The following is a 20,241-nucleotide window of genomic DNA, read 5'->3' on the forward strand; positions in this document are numbered from 1 at the left end:
TTGGGGGGATGGAAGGGTGGATAAAAGAGGTGGGAGAGGAGAGGAGAGGAGAGGAATGGAGAGGAGGAAAGGATAACAAGAGATGAGAGGGCAGAGAGCAAGAGAGAAAGAGGGAGAGAGAGGGAGAGAGAAAGAAAGAGAGAGGGAGAGAGAGAGAGAGAGAGGGAGAGAGTGGGAGAGGGAGAGAGGTGCTAGAGAGCAGCGGTGCAGGGTCAGGCTAATTTGAATTTTAATTCACTGTGTGCCAGAGGGCGAAGTGGGAGACAATTTACCACCTGAAAATGGAATTTCAATTTGAGGTCGGGGACAAATTGAACTGAGATGTAGCTACAACATGCCTCTCGCTGCGCCGTCTCACGCACACACACACACACACACACACACACGCGCAAAGGCACGCACGTACACACACAGACTCACATCACACATACACACGCAGGCATACGCCGACACACAGACAAACATGCACAAATACAGACAGATAAATCTACACACCGAAAGACAGACGCACACCAACACACACAAAGTGCACCACCACACACACACACACACACACAAAGTGCACCACCACACACACACACACACACACACAGACACGCAGAAACACAAGCACAAAGCCAAACACGCAGCATGCACACACTGTCGTTGCATACATGCTACATGTCGCTACACATACAGAACAGTACACACACATTCACACACACACACTTGCCTCTGCTACCTTCAACAATTCCAATCCTTTTGAAGTTTATCATTTCAAACATGTATGGGTATACGTATTCTGGGTTTGAGGTCCATTCCTGTCTCTGCTTTGGTCCCAGGTTGTAATGGTAAAACCACTCTTATGATGTTACCAGCACTAATATCTAACACTGACATATACTTACTGGGGAGGCTGGTTTGATATAAGTCTAAAATGATATAGTTATTATAATGTTATAACATTAAACCTGCAATAAGCAAAATGTTCTGACCAGTAGAGGGCGACAGAAACTGCAACACATTTGTAAACAAGCTCACAGCAAAGCCACTGCACTAAGGAGGCCAGCCAAGCACAAACACTGCGAAGCACCGTGCATAAAGGCTAACAGCTAAGCTAGCTGTACCTACAGAGAAGTCTCGCCGGTTACCAGTCTCACTTTGCCAGAACGTTCTCCCGCTGAAGGCTATGTGTGCCACAAACAACACAAAGTTTACTACTTTACTAAGTTTAATCGCTCTCTTCATTGATTCCGCCATTACGAGAACATTTTCAGGAATGGGAGGGGGTGAGGACCGCTTTTAAACAGGGATGGAGGAGACAAGCTAGTTTAAAAAAAAATTATAAGCTACTGGATGGACCGGGAGGACCTTTGTTCCGGAGCAGAATTTGACATCAAGCTTTAGAAAAGAGGTGAAAACAGCAACACAGCTGGCTGCTGTGTGGATATTGGTTTATATCATTATGTCTCAAAATCTCCACATAGCACACATTAGCTTCAGGACGGTTATAAGGTTTGATATCTAACCTTATTGCAGGTTTAACAACATGAAGTGCATAGGAACAACAAGTAAGTTGCTACAGTTAGCTAGCTAGCGAAACAAAACATTTTTCTCGGCACGGTAGCTAGCATTGCAGCTAAGCTAACGATGGAACCTTGAAGTGCCGTTTCTGGCGGCTTATGCGAGAATCCTATTTCAAACTCAGCCAATTAATGCTGCTGTTGGCTCAGCAAGGTTTCGTTATCTCTCCCAGGTCTTACTTTCAATATCATGGCTGTTGCTTCACTCCTGTTGCTGTAGGCTATCCTTCCATTTGGGCCTGTTCGAGTAATCTGGCCTCCAGTGCTGCTCATCCCTCCATATAGCGAACGATAATTGTGGGTGTGTGTTTTAAAATCTTCGTCCAAAGACTGGTCCACTCTGCCTTTGTTTACATCTGTTGCTACATCTGTCCTCCCTCTGGACCTACCCTCTCCTCTCGTCCTCTCTTCTCTCTCTCTTTTCTACAGCCTGGCCTGGACCTTTTCTCCCTCCCTCCTCCATATCTCCCCTCCTCTCACCATACTCTCTCCTCTTCCATCTCTCCATCCCTTGTTCTCCTCCATGCCTCTCTTTTGCTCCTTTCTCCCTCTCCTCCTCTCTCCTAGTCATTTCCTTCTCCCCTCCTCTGGTGTAACTCTCTCTACCTTCATCTCTCTCTTTTCCTCCTCCTCTCCCCATTGTTCCCCTCTATCCCCACCTATTATTTCTCTTCTTTGCCCCTCTGTTCTTTCTCCTCTATCCTTCCTTTCACCTCTAAATCCCTCTCTTCTATCTCTCCATCCTCTCTCTCCTGTCCCCTTCTCTCCCTCTGTCTCTCTGTCCCTCTCTAAAACATCCATTAGTCAGGGCCAAGTTGAGTTGATGGTGTTTTTAACCTCGCTTAACCTTTCTCTCTCTCCGCACACACAGACACACATGCGCACATACACCTACACACACACACATACACACACACACACACACCCTGCCTGCCAGCATAGTTAGTATAAATAGATTTATGCACCCAACAACCAGTGATGATGGATAAGCTAGAGGTAACCCCCTGTCCTCTCTCTCTCACACACACACACACACGGCAATACATGCATGCTCACAGAGACACACACACATAAAAGACACACATACATCAACAACCATACACACTATCAATTTTGCATTCATGTGAGCAAACGGCTTTCTTAGCTCATGCACACACAGACCCACCGAGACACACAGGCATGCACACGCACACACACACACACACACACACACACAATGTTGACGATAGAGATAAGATAATGGATTTATTTACGTATGAATGATTAGAATGAAAGAGGGCAGTAAGTAGCTAGGCCTACTTTAAGCATAGGGGCCTAAAGTGTGTGTGTGCGCACACACAAGCGTGTGTGTGTGTGTGTGTGTGTGTTTGGCCCAGCAGACAATCCAATCAGCCCAGTTGCCAACAAACTCAAATCTCATTAATATGCACTTATGAAAACTTCATTCACTTAGATAAGGGGTGTGAGTGTGTGTGTGTGTGTGTACAACTAAGACAACAACCTACTCTTATAGAAAGAGAGATGAGGGGAGGTAGAGGATGAGAGAATGTGTGTGTGTGTGTGTGTGTGTGTGTGTGTGTGTGTGCCTTGTACGCATGTGCTTGTATGTATATGCACATGCAAAATGTTCATGTGTGTTTGCCATTATGCAAAAGTGTGCATGCATGCACCAGGTGTATGAGTCTTTTTTGCATTTGTGCATGTGTGTTTGTGCATGAGCATGTGTGGTGTGTGTGTGTGTGTGTGTTTGTGTGTTTTGGATCAAAGACAATCCAATCAGCCCAGTTGCCAACAAACGCAAATCTCATTAATATGCACTTATGAAAACTTCATTCATTTAGGGAAGATGTGTGTGTGTGTGTGTGTGTGTGTGTGTGTGTGTGTGTTTAACCCACCTCTCCTGACTGTCTGCGTCTTCTCTTGGGGCTGAGCAGGTGTGTGTTCTGGTTCTGTGGAGAGTTTCAGAGAAATGTGAAAATAATCACCATGTCATATCATGAATGTAAATCAATGAGAATGGCTTGGACTTTGGCTCTACTAACTCTCCATCTCCACTGACTGTGCCTCTGTTTTGAAGGCAGCATAACTTTGGTGCACTATTAAAAGGATATGATCATTTTCAACAGTGTTTACATTTGGATACCACATAAGAAAATGTGTTGTTTTCCTAAAGGGGTAAACAGTCTGTTTCTATTACAGTCAGGTTTGCGCTGTAGAAAAAACGCCTGAAAACGAATGTCTAATGCAATCAATGCATGAAAAAAGATGGAAAGTACATTTTGGTAAAGTGTTCCTGTAAAGTGACCTATTTGTAAAATCCCCTGATGTTCCCTGACTTTCCCAGAGAACTTAGCGAACTCCTTGACTTCCCCTGTCTGGAATCCACTTCTCAAAATTTCATATAAATCTAGAACCAGTGGGAATCCTGTAAATATTACAAGTGGAAGTGCCATCTGCAGCAATCTCCGTTTGGCGAGGGAAAGAGAAATCAGTGTGTATCACAGATGCATTTTAATATCAGGTGTAAATGTAATTTCAACTTTCAAGATTCAATAGTTTATTGACAGAATCACTATGTAACTATCACTTAACAAACATGCTTAAGTGTTAGCATGGAGCCTACTATCACTCTAGATGATGTGTAATATTGCGGTATTAGATATGTTATTTTAACTAAGGTGAGCTAGTTTGCAAGTAGACCGTTCAAGTACTCTGATGCTGCGGATTTTCTGTAAATACGAACTGCCGAAGAGGAAAAGCCACTCACGCCAAATTCCTAGTGGTAATTACAAATATGTGTGAATTTTTTGTGACTTTTCAAATGGCCTATTTTAACTAAAATGTTGTGAGAACTGTTCAATCGATTTCTAGGTGCACTCTATTATTAACACAATTGGTGAAGCCAAACCTGCTGGCTGCTTGGTGAAGCCCCGCCCACTGCCAGTAGGATGGTCCCAGTGTCCGCCAGAGTGCTGAATGACAGGCTGATCTCCGTGGCGACAGCCAATGAGAGGCCAGCCAGCTCCATATAACCAGGCTTAGAGAAACTGACTGTGTAGAGATTCTAAAAGAGAGAGAAAGAAAGTGTTGCAGTTTGCACGTATTTCATAATCTATCAATCAATATATTATTTTTTTAGTCATAAAACTCAATTGCTGATCTCATAAATCACATTTAGATGGAAAAGTTGATCAGGAATATGAGACCGGACTAGATTCACTCAGTGTTTATAGTCAAATCAAGTCAAGGTTTCACACACACACAAAAGACAGACCGCTTGAAACACACACACTGTTATACAATAACTAACAAAGCTCCCTTTCATCCACGAGGACCTGTGATTATAAAGTGGAAATAACACACACACACACACACACACACACAGAAACCCTTGTCTTTGTAGCATGGCAGAGTGGTTGGTGAAGGATGAGAAAAGACAGAATAGATGAATAGAACGACCTCCACTCTGCACACACTCAACCCTGGGCCTTTATGCACCTTCATACACACTTTATACACTCTGAGTGTGCATGGGTGCATGTGTGTTTGTGTAAGGGAATGACACAACAGACATCGCGGTGAATGCCTCGTACAACTTCAAAAGCAAATTGTGTATTTAACAGAAGTGTGTGTGTGTTTGTGTTTACGGAGAAGGAAAACCGTATGAATGACGTGAATATAAAAGTCGACGGTGTGTATGAAGGCTGTATTGATGCGTAGATAGACTGTGTGTGTGTGTGTGTACGCGTGAAATGAAAAAATAAGTTGAATCTTTAATAACGACGTCAGGTTTTTGAAGCCAGCGGTCTTCGCTCTCTCTCTCTCTTTCTCTCTCTCTCACCCTTTCTCTCTTTCTCTTTCATGTATTGGACGAGGCCAGTTTCGTTTTCTGAGCAAACCGATGCATAAATAAACAGAGAAAGAATGGCAAATGAGGGGAGAGAGAGAGGCGGAGGGAAAGAGAGGAGAGAGAAGAGAGAGAGAGAGAGAGAGAGAGACAGACAGAGGTTCAAGAATGGGTAGAGCAGAGGTAAAGGTTGTTTAGGTTACGCACACCTCAGGATGTTTTCACAACTCATATTCGTGTTACATATTAATTTGCCATCTATATATTCATACACTCTCTATTCACACATGCACACACACAAACAACACTATTTAAATAGATTGGAGCATCTAAAGATAGTCCACTATAGGAAGACAGTCTTACCTCTATGACAGAGGGTGGATTAAATGTGTCATCTTATTATATAGTTGCAAAATAAATGTATAATTTTACTACACAGCTACTAAATATGTACTGTTTATATTGTAGTATAGATAGGCATTCTTACCTCGACATTACATCCTTTACTAACTCCAGAACAATCTGAATTAAATGTATTATCTTACTATCTAATAGGGATGGGACAATATATCGAAATTCAATATATCGCAATACAAAAACATGACAATATGTATCGTAGGGCAGAAAAATTAATTGTGATATTAACTATTTTATTCTGATGTTGTAATCACAAATGAGACGGCTTGACCATCACAATTTCACAAGCTCTCCATCCAAATTACAGTGTACTATTTGCACTTTACATTCTGTCAAGCCAGTGCCATCGCTAGAAAGATTTGTGGCTCAGAAATAAACAGAATTCTACACAGTCAGACATTGTTGTCATTGAACTTTTATTTATTACATCGTATTGTGGCTGTATCAAATCATGAACCAAATTGATATCGAATTGTAATAAGCATATCGTCCCATCCCTACTATCTAAGTGTGACATATACAGTATATGTATATTATAGACACTCTACTATAAATGGTCAGTCTTACCTCCACGTTACATCCTTTAGTGACCCCAGTATAATCTGAACTGCTGAGGAGGTTGTATGGGGTTCTGGAGACTTCAATGTCCCGAAGGCAGCCGGCATAACGCTTCAGAATCACCTCTGGCCTACAAAGAAATTCAAATGCTTACTTCAAAAAATAATATACATATCACAATAAATCCCACCCTCCTTCTACTTCTCTGTTTCTTAGCGGTGTGATATCATAAAAATAATTGGCAATATAGCATTGAAGCCAGCGCATCACGTATCCACAAGCAGAGTGAAGCCTGGCTGGGATCAACAACAAGAATAATCTGAATCTGACGTTTGTCTGTATTGCCTTAAGTGTCGGATACATGCAGGGACCCCAGTGTATTTTGGCCTGCTCATTAGTAGCTGAATTGATTTTGATGTAATTTCAGTCGTTCAGCGGGTCGTAGAATGTGTCCCGGGGCAAGATGAATGGCTAAACTAAACGCATTTGCATTTTAAAATTTAAATGAAAAATCCACCCTCAGGTACTCTTACACTGTTCGATATCATCATCAATCTGTGATGTTTGTTATTTTGTGATGAAGTGTTGTAATTTACTTTTTTGGTGTACCTACTTTCCCTCAACCTGCCTCGTCTACTTTTACTTTAGTAAGAGAACGGACCGGGACTTTCAGCTGTGAGTTATACATGTAGGTGGAGAGAGCGATAGCAATAGTAACAGTAACAGTAACATAACCCATAACATAACAAAACCTGACATTTACTGTTGATGTTAGATAGTTGAAAAACTTTCTGCTCTATAAAAGCCATAAATTCCACCTCAAATGTTGATGTCCTGACAAACGTCAAATTCAGACTAATCACTGATAAAGGCAATGATTTCAAGCTGCCATGTGGAAGAGCTTGAGCCTGCCTGGGCCAGCCAAGATGTACACACACACACACACACACACACTGGGCTAGACTCTAGCATCAGCGTGGCTAGCCTCATGCAGAGGGTGATTTACAGTAAAATGCATTTTATCAGTAACCTTTTTCTTTACCTGGCTTTCATGCTGTAAGACAAAACATGATATTACATCATTAGCACACTGACATGCAAACACACACAAATACAGTGACTTATCTAAACTAGTCAAGTTTTTGTTACCATCATCTTTGTACTCTATATTGGGTTCTGTAAGTAGTGCTGATCAAACTAGCACTCTATCCATCTACTCAACCTGCTGGAAAATGGACAGTGCAAACATGGAATCCTAGGTTTGACACCATTCATCTCTGTATTAATGAGATTGATTACATGTGGTCAATAACTAAAACTGTTAACTTTATCAGTAAATAGCCTGATCAGTCTAATTTTACAGTACTGAAGTGTTCAAGAAGTTCTACATGAGGAAATAGAATTTGTGCCATTAGAAAGACTGATTGCTGACTGATTGATATAACATTTTTTACCATATTTCAAATACATGTGGTGGTTAATACAGCCTGTCTGTACAATGAATGTGTGTAGCTGTGTATGTGAGTGCATGAATGCTGACATGAACGTACATATGTTTTGCGAATGTACAGGTTTCATCACAGCATCTGGTACGTACAGTGTGTGTGTGTGTGTGTGTGTGTGTGTGTGCGTGTGTGTGTGTACCTGTAGTTTCCAATAGTAGGCAGCCCTCCAAAGTAGATCTTCTGGTTTTCCTTGAGGTTCAGGCCAGTAGCTGAACCCTGAGATGTGGCCACCATCTTCTCCTCAGCACCGCTGTCAATATCCACTATAGTCACCGTGGCTTTGTAAACAGATGAATAGAGATAAATAAAGGCAGGTAGACAGAGCTAGTATTTGGTTATCTGTGTGTGAGTGTGTGTGTGTTCTCAGTGCAATGCAGTACACTGCTGTCTTTACTGATTCAGTCAATGATTTTATTATTCAATAAATGTCTAATGTAATCTAATGTAATCTAATGTAATCTAACCTAGTCTAGTCTAATATAATCCAATCTAATCTAATCTAGTCTAATCTAGTCTAATTTAGTCTAATCCATTCTAGTGTAATATACTCCAGTCTATCTGGTCTAGTCTAGTCTAATTTAATCTACTCTATATTCTAATCCGATCTAGTCTAGTCTAATCTGGTCTAGTCTAGTACAGTCTGATCTGGTCTAGTCTCATGTAATCTGGTCAAATCAAGTCTAGTCTAGTCTAGTCTAGTCTAATTTGGTCTAATCAATTCTAATTTAGTATAATATGGTCCAGTCTAATTTAATCTACTCTATATTCTAATCCAATCTAGTCTAGTCTAATCTGGTCTAGTCTAGTACAGTCTGATCTGGTCTAGTCTCATGTAATCTGGTCAAATCAAGTCTAGTCTAGTCTAGTCTAGTCTAATTTGGTCTAATCAATTCTAATTTAGTATAATATGGTCCAGTCTAATTTAATCTAATCTATTCTAGTTTAGCCTTGCTCTCAAATCATCTCCTGTCTGCTCCATTAATCTCATCTCTCCATTCATTCATTAACCTAGAAATCCATTCATTCCTTCCATCCATCACTGTAATGTGCACCTTGTTTCTTGTTGCGGGCCATGGTGAGGGACTTCCAGCGGCCGTCGTTGTGGCGGCTGGCTGACGTGGCGGTACCGACTCCAGACCCGAGGTCAAAGTTCACCTTCACCCTGCCCTCTGACAGCTCCAGGGCCATGAAGTCCTTCTACAGAGAGAAAGAACAGCATCTCATCAGTATGTTTCCTCAGTACAGGATGCTAACTAGAAAGAATATTAGTCAATAAATTGACTTTTCTTTTCATCCCACGTTTTCTCAGTGTGTGTGTATGTGTGTGTGTGTGTGTGTGTGTGTATGGTGGGCAGAAGCTGAGTCACTTTGTCACTTTATGTAATTCATTGATGTTCTTTTCTGAGGGATTAAAAAGTTGACTCGGTAAACTGGTGGTTCAACGTGCCATTTACTGCTGTATGTACATGTATGTGAAAAGTTGACGTGTGTGTGTGTGTGTGTGTGTGTGTGTTTATGCATACGTACCATATCCTCGGTAGCCAGGTACATGAGCAGGGCGTCGGAGGAGAAGGTGCGGAAGTTGAAGGTGACGGTGGAAATGTTGGGGTTCCACCTTGTGGGGCGTCCCACCGCGGCGTAGCCCTCCCCGTCCAGCTGGACCGTCCCCTCACTGTCTGAGCGCTGGGGGCTAACGGAGAGAAGAGACAGTCTGGTTTACTATAGCTGTGTTTCCTTCCAACTGTCAACTGAATTTTAAGCGCACTTAAAAAATAATAAAATGCAAAGGTGTGTTAAGTGTGTTTCAGTCATTTGAGTTGCAGTGAATGAATCGGCTTCTTGAGTGTCAGAAAACACACTCAGAAGAAAGAAGAGAAGAGTCTTTTGAATTGAGAAGTGTTTTTCATTCAGCAAGTTGGCATTGGTCTTTTGTGTTCGTTGATGTTGCCCATATTTTATGCTTTTATCCAAAGACGATAATAAAGAAATACCCTTGGCAATATTTTAATGCACCAACTAAAGGCCATACAAATTAATTTCCATCACTGTTAAAATAAGATGAAGTTAAAATTGAATAACCTTGTGGGTTGTTGCAGCAGCAAAAGTAATAGGATACAGCAAAGAGAAATAGAATACTGTATTTCCTCTAATATTGGCCCGGGCCTTTATTTACCTCAACTGCAGAGGGTACCAGGCAGGTACTTTATTGGAAGCAGGCTTATATTAGAGACAGGCCTTTATTTCTGATTCCCTCTGTTTGATAAGTATATTTGCTCATATTTTAGTATGAAGTTTGATTTTCTGATCTGCTTCTGTTGGGGTACGTTAGGTAGCCGTTTTTTTGTTACTGCAATGCATTACGATAATTACGGTAATCGACGATGGCACGCTCCAGAGACTTCCGCCGGCCGAGCCGTCTTGTGGCACTTGTACGTTACTACAAACTACAGTTACAAACAGGCACCAGGAGTTTACCGGTATCCACCGTTGTGCCGAGATTTCGGCTGGGTCCCGACGCCGATGCGTCACCGGGTGTCCCCGATAGGTACGGGCCGTGGGTGCGGTGGAGAGGACAGCGGCGGAGAGAGGAGACGGACACGTTCCAGCCATATACTAGGTTTTGACCTAGTCTTGTTTCCTTTGTTTTTTCCCCGGCCTGTATTTGAGGCCGGCCTTTATTTGTTCGTGTCGACCGCGGCCCCGGCCATTATCGGAGACCCGGCTTTTAATTGACTACAGGCCACTATTAGAGGAAATACGGTACTTAAAATAACAGTGTGAATGAGGGTATTAAACATAACACAGCTGAAAAACATTAGAGGATGTAAAAATATATGTAAATATATGAATTTACAGCATATTTGCAGTGTTCAAAATAACAACAGTAGACTGAGACAAGGAAGAAAATTAATAAAACATATGTACGATATGAAAAGTCTGTGTCAGTATGTGTGTGTGTGTGTGTGTGTGTTTACGTACCTGACCACACATCCCTTGCAGTCTCCCTGTCTCTCTCTGTAGTTCCACAGTCCAATAGGTTTATTATCCAGGAAGGTCTCCCCCATGCAGCCTGTGAACGTGGTCGTCCTCACCGCGTCTGCTTTCTAAAAGACAGAAAAGAGAGAGAGAAATAATCATGAGGAAAAGAAAATAAAGAGGATAAACAGGAAACAGGAAATATTCATCCTTTGTGGAGGGTCACACTAAACACTGCAACCTGCCATCTTAAGGTGTGTTCACATGAAGACAATTAGAAAAGCTGAGTTCAATGTAAAAAAAAAATATAATTCATTAATCGTCTTTAATAAATCTAAATTTGTTATTTGAAATGCTTAAAAAGTAGAGTACATCATGTGTAATCATACCAAGATACTAATTTTATTGACAGAGCAAGACAGGAATATACACGATAGATAGATAGACAGATAGATGGATGGATGGATAGATATAGATAGATAGATAGATAGATAAACACTATCTAATAACAACTAATAACTATTAACTCACTTAATGACAATCATTATTTACTATTTATACACTTTTAATGAATAGTTAAGTAACAATTAAGTGATGATTAGTTAATTTCCTACTTTATTTACTAATTAATAGTAAATTACATACTGTTAATTATTTAATCATTAATAAATGTTAAGTCAATTAATCATGTATATGTTGTACTGTAACTGTTGAAATTAAATCAATACAGAAGTATTCATAAATGGTAAACAAATATTTGTAAAATATAACTAAGTATTACGTGGACTATTATAAAGTGGCAACTGATTTTACAATGGTTAGAAAATAGTAAATAAGTGGTTTGTAAAACATAAGTGAACATTACCTGGGCCCTTATTATAAAGCTGCAACTGAGGTTTACAATACTTAGTGATGGGCTAAGTACTTTTATAAGCACTACTTGCTTTCAATTACTGATGTTATTATAAATTGTTACCACAGACAGACCAGACCAGACAGACAGACAGACAGACAGACAGACAGACAGTAGGGTTGGGCGGTAATACGGTATCCCGGGGTATTTGAAAATAGCAACGGTGTCCGTTTCATTACCGTCATAAAAAAAATTCTGGCAGAAGAAGAGGAGAGAGATGCCCAACCTGCACCCCGGAAAAAAATATAACTTTGGGCAGTCTCTTGCAAAAAAAAGCTGATGCGGCGGGCGCGGCAGGTCCCGTCGGACTCGGCACCATAGAGGAGCAAGCAGAATCAGAGATGACTGCCTACTGTCGCGAGCCTGTGATTCACGGAGACGAAGATCCCCTTCTCTGGTGGAAATCAAATGGAGCCAGCCGCTTTCCGCTGATGTCGAGGGTGGCCCGAAAGTACTTGTGCGCGTGTGCCACAACTCACCATCAGAGCAGGTGTTCAACACCGCAGGCAAAGTTGTAAGTCCGTTACATGCCCTGCTCAAGCTGGAAAAAGTAAATACCGTATTTCCTCTAATAGTGGCCTGTAGTCAATTAAAAGCCGATAATGGCCGGGGCCGTGGTCGACACGAACAAATAAAGGCCGGCCTCAAACACAGGCCGGGGGAAAAAACTAGGTCAAAACCTAGTACATGGCTGGACCGTGTCCGTCTCCTCTCTCCGCCGCTGCCTCTCCACCGCGCCCACGGCCCGCATTGATCCTCCCGATCCAAGCCCCGGACCCCCGCCGAAATCTCGGCCGGATCACCGGGAACACATCGGCGCCCAGGTTCAGTTAGCTTCAGTTAGCTTCAGCTTACATGCAAACAACGGTGGATACCGGTAAACTCCTGGTGCCTGTTTGTAACTGTAGTTTGTAGTAACGTACAAGTGCCACAAGACGGCTCGGCCGGCGGAAGTCTCTGGAACATGCCGTCGTCGATTACCGTAATTATCGTAATGCATTGCAGTAACAAAAAAACGTCTACCTAACGTACCGTAACAGAAGCAGATCAGAAAACAAGGAGGCTTCGTACTAAAATAGGAGCAAATATACTTATCAAACAGAGGGAATTAGAAATAAAGATAGATGACATGTTGTTAATTTTGTACATGTTTTGTTGTTATTGTTTCAATATTCTGTTGTAAATATGCAACGTTTGCTATTCCGTTTCTGATGTTGTTCAGAGAATAAAACTGGAACATGTATCACATTTTTGTCGTGTGAAAATCACAGTTGAAGTGCACTGCAGCCACCTCGTGGCGGGAAACGGTATAGCAGCGACTACATAAATTCATCATTTGGAATTGGCGGCTCCCTCCAAGCCATACAATGTGATTTTTAATCAGATGGTAATACCGTATACCGCGGGAAAATTTGGGGAAGGTTTAACGGTGTCAAAAATTGGATACCGCCCAACCCTAACAGACAGACAGACAGACAGACAGACCAGACAGACAGACAGACAGGTACCTTGACAGTGCCCAGTATTCCTCCTACGAACAGGTAGGCGTTCTGGTCAACGTCCAGGATGGTGAAGGCCGTGGGTGAGTTGGCGCTGGCCGGGGTTGGCATCATACCAGCCATGGAGCCTTCCAGCGGATACACTGATATGGTACCATTCAACCCATTACTGAAGAGAGAGAGGGAGAGGGAGAGGGAGAGAGAGAGAGGATGATAGTGTAAGAATAGAGTGCATAGCTGTTTTGTTTGCCATTCTGTATCTCTTGCTAGACATTTACAATGACTGAATGTGTGGAACCAACTGGAATCAGCCTTTATGAACTCTGTGCTAAAGATGAATAAAAACACTTGGTGGAACCACAGCAAAGCGGTGGGACCTGCGAGCTTTATAGCCAAATTAATCTTCTAGCTTGTAATTTGTTTTTACAGCAGACACAGTGTTTTTATGTCATGTAGGGGTGCGTTTTCAGACTGATGGAGTGTGTGATACCCCTCGGAACAAGCCTTGGGGAAATCTCTAGGACAAAAAGGCGAGGCTGAGGCGGGACCTCCGCTCGGTGTGAGCGTGCGTCTCGCGTTGTATGATCGGTGCGCAGCAAAACCTCGGCTTTCACGGGAGAAAAATCAGATCGGCTAGATTACACTGTATCAATGTAATGATGTGGCGACGGCCGACGAGGCTGTAAACTCTTGATTTCCCAGGTGAAGGCGTACATTTTCTACAAGGCATGAATGAAATGACATCGTGAGGTTAGCCAGCTGCTTACTGGGTTGGTTTACTGTTGCTATTTTGGTTAGATTAGGTTACAGCGAGTGTGATATTGGCCTTTTATGAGATGTCAGATATCGGCCAGTCAGTGTCGTCCACCGCTGCAATGACAGAGGTTCCTCCCTGACCACAGCTACAGAAAAACACACTTTTTTTTTCTTTTTTTTTTGGTCTTCATGTGAAAACAGTAATGTATCCCAGAGTTTCTTCTACCACTGAATAGGTGTGGTGGGTTATCCTGCCGTAAAGAGCTGCTAACACTAAAAGAATTTCATCAGTCTGGTTTTCAATGGAGAGTTTTAGTGTCCCATGATCTAAATGCCGTTTCAGAGGATTTTCAACCCGGACAAGAACAAAATTCTGGGGTCCTTGTAATTTTTTGGCATGAAAATGACCAAATTAGAGTTCAGTATAAGTGGGTAAAATCAATACAGTTGTACAATGAAAAAAAAAAGTATAATAAAATGTATTTAACTTGGCTGGTACTTAGCATAACAAGCTGTCAAATATATTGAACTGCCATTTTTTATTCTAAATTGAAAAATAAAATATTACTGTTAGAGACGTGTGTGTGTGTGTACATGTATGTGTGTTCTGTATGATACCTGCTCTATACGATGCCACTTTCCACCACGGATAGTTAGATTGGTGTGTGTGTGTGTTTGTGCATGCATATGTGTGTGTGTGTGTAAATACAACGTTTCCGTATGCCTTTAAGCAATGCCAGTATTCATCTTCAGTGTAGGCTTGTGATGCATGTTTTTATAAGAAATGCTGCATCCATATGTGTGAGACAGACAAGAAGCATGTGGCATGTGTGTATATGCGTGTACATGTGTGTGTGTGTACATGTTTCTTACCGATAGGCTTCTATCCTGTGCCAGTTCCCGTCGTGAATGGTGAGGTGCGGGTACTCAACTCTCCCCACACCTGAACCCACGTCCCACAGGAAACTCACCTTCCCCTTACGCATCTCCAAGGCCAGGAAATCAACCTGAGAGACACACAAAGCATATATATATATTATATATATATATGTGTGTATATCATACACACACACGTATGCAGAAGCACAAACACACACATAAGTTATTACAATGTCTGTTACGTTCTTACTGCTGTTTGAATGGGCATGTACAATTTTGGAACTGTTCTACCTTATTGGTGATGATGTACTATTTTGTTGTAGGTGTTTTCAAACAAAATAATCATCTGGATATGGTTTTAATATATTTATATATATATTTTTGAAAACTGAAGTAAAATGAAGAACTAAAGTCAAGGAGTTGAATTGGTTAGAGAAAAGAGAACCTTCAGTAGTCATATCAGCTTCTTACTCTCCTCCATGAGTAACCTGACTACATTTTAATATCTTACCATTTTCAATACTACGGTAGTTTTTAATGGTACTATCAGTGCTCCCTGCAACTTTTTTGCCTGGTCTTCCTGGTTGGATCCGTTCTCTACAGTTTATTCCTGCTTCTGTAGTTGCTATAGGTGGATCGGAGATGCATTGCATTTACACTTTGATGTTAACGTTGCCACATGCGTCTCCAACCACAGAAAGCCTCTAGAGGTGGTTTGGCTGATCAGATCTTTAATGTATCTTGGGTGCATCTCCATGTGGATTTGATGCCTTCTGGCACTATCCCAATACAGTCTGATCAGCCAGGACGCATGTTGATGCCAGGTGGAAAGGAGGACTGGGATTCAAAGAGTACGAAGGCTGAAGTTTTCTCCATGTGTCTCTATAAGTGGATTTTTCCACACTATCTTGCTGTATTCTGATTAATGGTCTTATTATTTATGTATGAGCCCAAAAATTAATAAGAGAATTTTGAGCATATGCTCTCATCTGGATGCTGTCTCTGAGGTACACATACACACACACACACACACACACACACACACACACACACACACACACACACACACACACACGCACAGAGCATTATTATTCATATAGTATTATGCACTATTAGAGATTATTAGGGAGTCACATTTTAAGACACACACACACACACAAATACACACCCACTTATCTTTCTAGTCTCTCCATGGTAATGGCGATTATTCATTAGCACAGATCACAGATCACAGGGCAACATCGTTATTATTCAGCTAGCATTACACACTATTAGGGAAATGTTAGAGGCACACACACACACACACACACACACACATAGAGCATTACTATTCATATGGTATCATGCACTATTAGAGAATATTAGTGAGAGTCACATATAAAGACAAAACACACAGACACACAGACACGCAGACACACAGACACACAGACACGCAGACACACACACACCCACACACACTTCCCAGTCAGATGGAGCAAAGCAGTGATTTCTCAGGGGAAATCAGGCCAAAGCAGATAGCAACATAAACTTGCTGTTAATTGCTGCTGCTCGTTAGGACACACACACACACACACACACACACTTGCGTGCGTGCGCGTACACACAGTGTGTGTGCTACCTTAAAGCAGGTGGGTGCCTTTACAAGTGTATTAGTAGAGTATGACTATAGACATATTAATTATTCTCGTATTAGGCAAAACACTTTGGGAGTATGTGTAGTATGTGTGTGTGTGTGTGTGTGTGAGAGAGAGAGAGAGAGAGGAATGCTTGTGTGTGTTTGTGTCTGTGCATTTCTGTGTGTGTGTGTGTGTGTGTGTGTGTGTGTGTGCGCGCGCGCATAGTTTTGAGCCCAGACACTTTAAGTATGATAAATGCTACACAGTGTACAGCATCCTAAACATCATAATAAATATGATTAATGTTCTAATATGAAACACTGATAAAAAAAAATAATAATAATGATAATAAAAACTGTCGACAACATTTTCTAGTTTGTCAGCAATAGTACCAGAGGCATATATAGACAAAGTTTGACCAGGTTGTTCCAGAGCCATAAAGATGTATCAACTCAGGCTTAATGAGCAATAACATGCAGCCATGCACAATATATGACATTATTAACATGGAAATGAGTATTGTTTTGTATGAGGACAGGGAATTAGACTAGTAAAACAATGCCTAATGATACCTTTAGGTCTCTACATACATGACAAATCACAATGCATATTTGGTGTGTGTGTGTGTGTGTGTTTCTGTCAGCCAATGCACATACAGTACAATTCAATATACAGTATGTATACATTAAGCAGACCCTATGTAGGACAGTAGGTGTGTAGAGGCCTATCCAGTACATACACAATTAACGGTGTGTGTGTGTGTGTGTGTGTGTGCTTATTTCTACTGTAACTAGAAGTGTGTATACGTACATATTTGGCAGATCCGAGGTAGAAGAGCAGGTTATCGGCTGTGGTGGTCTTGACGTGGAGGACGATGGTGTTGTACCTCCCTTTCCGGATGTCGGGGCGGTAACTACGGAGACAGTCGCCGCCCGACGACACTGACACTTTGATCTGGGAGGAAGAAGGAGAGAGAGAGATAAGGTTAGTTTACATATAATATAGTATTAGTAGATTAGATTTAGAGTAGATTTTGCCCACCTTTTTAGGCTGACATAAACGTTTAATATGTATCAACAACTTACTGAATTAGCTTGTTTCCTTGCTTGGTTGATGAGTTCCTTGATTTGTGAGATGTTCCGCCTCAAATTGTCCTGCAGCTTTTTGATTGGCTGCAGCTTCTCCAACAGCCTATCAGCTTCGTCCTCCAAGTCCTTCACTTTAGCTCCTGCAGCGTGGACTGAGGAGAGAGGGATAAGGTACAGCGGTGATACAGCACTCGTACAGTAGTTAAACATCAGGATTATTTATTGCAGCTGATGTAGCTAGAAGAGGAAGCGTGTGAAGAGTGCAAAGAAGATGCTAAATTATGGCAGGAAAGGACATCGCTGGCATTACTCAAAGAGGAAGGAGGAGGTGAAAGATGGAGAGAGAGAAGGATGGGACAGCCAGCGAGAGCCGAGCCATTAGTGTAGCTCACTATCCGAAAGGAAGCATTAGACTTTTCTACGCTATAGATTCAAGTGCTCAAGACTAGAGGAAAGACAGAAAGACAGAGGAAGAAAGAAAGAAAGAAAGTTCAGTGCTACACGGAGCCCTCATGCTCTAGCAGAGCAGAACAGAATAGAGGCATCATTAGAAGCAACTATATGGCTATTAAAGATGGCGATAATAATACTAGTGAAGATAATAGGTGGTGCACCAATACTGTTGTTGAAGTCAGTTATCAGGCCAGGCTGACGTGGTTGGTATTGATGAAACCCAAAGACACCAAGAACTAAGAATAAATACAATGCTGCTTGATGATAGTGAAATGATTTTTTATAATGACTCTGCAGACTTTGCGATTTTTGTAGCAAGGCCTAAATAGCAAATGTCAATAAAAGCTCTCAGCATTGGTAAAGACTCAGCATTACTCACACTTGGTCATTACAGCATCGTATTGGTGCACCACTTATAATAATAAAAGCTTATATTGAGGTAAGTGAAATATACATACTGATAGCTGTTGGGGGTGAAAAAAAAACCAGAGAGACAGAGACAAAATGTCAGGTGATAAAATCATATTTCACTCATTTATGATGCTGTCAGATGATAACTTCATATCTCCAAAAGTTGGCGTTCCAGGAATTAAGTAATTTTCAGATTCAGTTTTCAGTTTTCAGATTGGGTTAAGCAATTTTGAAATTATCCAATGGGTGCTGAAAGAGTTTCATGGGCCCATTATCACTAGGTTTATGAAACTCAGCACATAAAGGACCTATAATTCAAATAAGTAAGAAAGAAAAGCATCCTAATTTGAAGAGACAAGGTTTACACACAACAGCAGTGGCTTAATATCCAGTACTAGACATGAACAACATGCAACCAATATCTTAAGACTAGAAAGAAATGTATTTTAATGAATATAAATAATGGGCTGCATGACATTAAGCTGAACATAAGTTGCAGGAACAACATCTTGCTTTCACTCATCCCCAAATTGGGAGTTTCAGAAAATGAGCTCAGAGGGGAGCCATGACACCAAGTGAAGCAAGTACATTTAAATAAAGAGTTTCATAAGAAGGAAATATAATATTCATTTTGGGACACAAATGTTTGTGACCCAAGATTTCCAAAAGTAGCTGATTAATTAATCAGCTCCTTTAATATTTAATATTCAATAGTGACAATAACTTTGATGCAAGCAGTCATCTTATATGAGCACGTCATATTTGTGTTATTGCTAAACCAGCCAATTATGATAGTTCTTACTGTCTTACTGATAGCCAATAGAAACATTCTTTACTGTTTTATGCATGTTGACTCTCTCTATAGTCATGGGTGTGTTGGAAAAAGGTTTCGAGAGTGAAATAGCAGTTCTTGCTGTTCTTTCTGCTGTTTTCCATTTGATTCGCCAATAGAAAAAGGCCTGACGGTTTTTAGTAAAGAGTAACTAAACACCGTCAATAGAGTACAACAGGTGGTGACAGCACCAGATTTGGGTTTGGTGTTAAGTTACTCTTTGATGCTAGACTGGCCAAAAGAAAATACTATACTATACTAGTGATTCTGGCTTTCTATTAGAATGGGCCAAAATAAGAAATTTTACTGCTGTCTTTATTGTGAGAACCGCCAGTTGAAAGTGTTCTCACTGATACTGTACTACGATGCAGCTAGCCAAAAGTGGAGGTCTTTACTGTTTTTCTCGGGGTCCTGGATCATCTGATTGGCTGCGTTGACGGTGTCTTCCAGGTCGCTGTAGTTCCTCTGCAGGCCGCGGAGCTGCAGGTTCAGATCCCCCAGGCGCTCCAGGACATCTATGGCTGTGGCGTTCGCATCAGCCGCTACAGCCTTGGTGGCTGCTAGCTTCGCTGCTGTGTCTGCCAAGGACAGGATTATATTTATATACATGGATCTGTGGCTGTAGCATTGGCTATCGGTCCTAACCAAATCTCTAATCGGGATTTCCCCTCCCAAGTTCGGGATGTAAAATCTGGCGGAATTCAGCCTGATAATCCTCTAGTGTGACCCCAGCCTTAATTTATCTGCAGTGATTTGAACAAGAATTGAACAAGTTGTGTTCACCCTTGGGACTTATGATATGTGTGTGGTGATTACTAACTCAATCACGCATTCTCCTTCCACTTCGGTTCAACAACCTCACTACCACTGCAGTGCATTTCTGTGTGTGTTTCTGTGTGTGTGTGTGAATATTGACATGTGTCAAGTTG

General features: G+C 41.4%; 1 protein-coding gene across 1 annotated transcript in view; it reads right to left on the reverse strand.

The window, feature by feature from the left end:
* lama2 (laminin, alpha 2) overlaps positions 1-20,241 on the reverse strand; it is a 168,922-nt gene that overhangs the window by 16,426 nt on the left and 132,255 nt on the right. Inside the window, exons 48-61 of the mRNA XM_078290077.1 lie at positions 19,708-19,890; positions 18,528-18,533; positions 17,614-17,768; positions 17,339-17,482; positions 14,907-15,040; positions 13,287-13,446; positions 10,869-10,993; positions 9,417-9,579; positions 8,942-9,086; positions 8,029-8,167; positions 7,427-7,438; positions 6,394-6,514; positions 4,471-4,626; positions 3,458-3,511 (exon numbers count right to left, since the gene is read on the reverse strand). Coding sequence (XP_078146203.1) covers positions 3,458-3,511; positions 4,471-4,626; positions 6,394-6,514; positions 7,427-7,438; positions 8,029-8,167; positions 8,942-9,086; positions 9,417-9,579; positions 10,869-10,993; positions 13,287-13,446; positions 14,907-15,040; positions 17,339-17,482; positions 17,614-17,768; positions 18,528-18,533; positions 19,708-19,890 — 1,697 coding nt within the window. The remainder of the gene's footprint in view (positions 1-3,457; positions 3,512-4,470; positions 4,627-6,393; positions 6,515-7,426; positions 7,439-8,028; positions 8,168-8,941; positions 9,087-9,416; positions 9,580-10,868; positions 10,994-13,286; positions 13,447-14,906; positions 15,041-17,338; positions 17,483-17,613; positions 17,769-18,527; positions 18,534-19,707; positions 19,891-20,241) is intronic.

This window comes from Centroberyx gerrardi, chromosome 18, assembly GCF_048128805.1.
Source record: "Centroberyx gerrardi isolate f3 chromosome 18, fCenGer3.hap1.cur.20231027, whole genome shotgun sequence".
Classification (NCBI taxonomy): Eukaryota; Metazoa; Chordata; class Actinopteri; order Beryciformes; family Berycidae; genus Centroberyx; species Centroberyx gerrardi.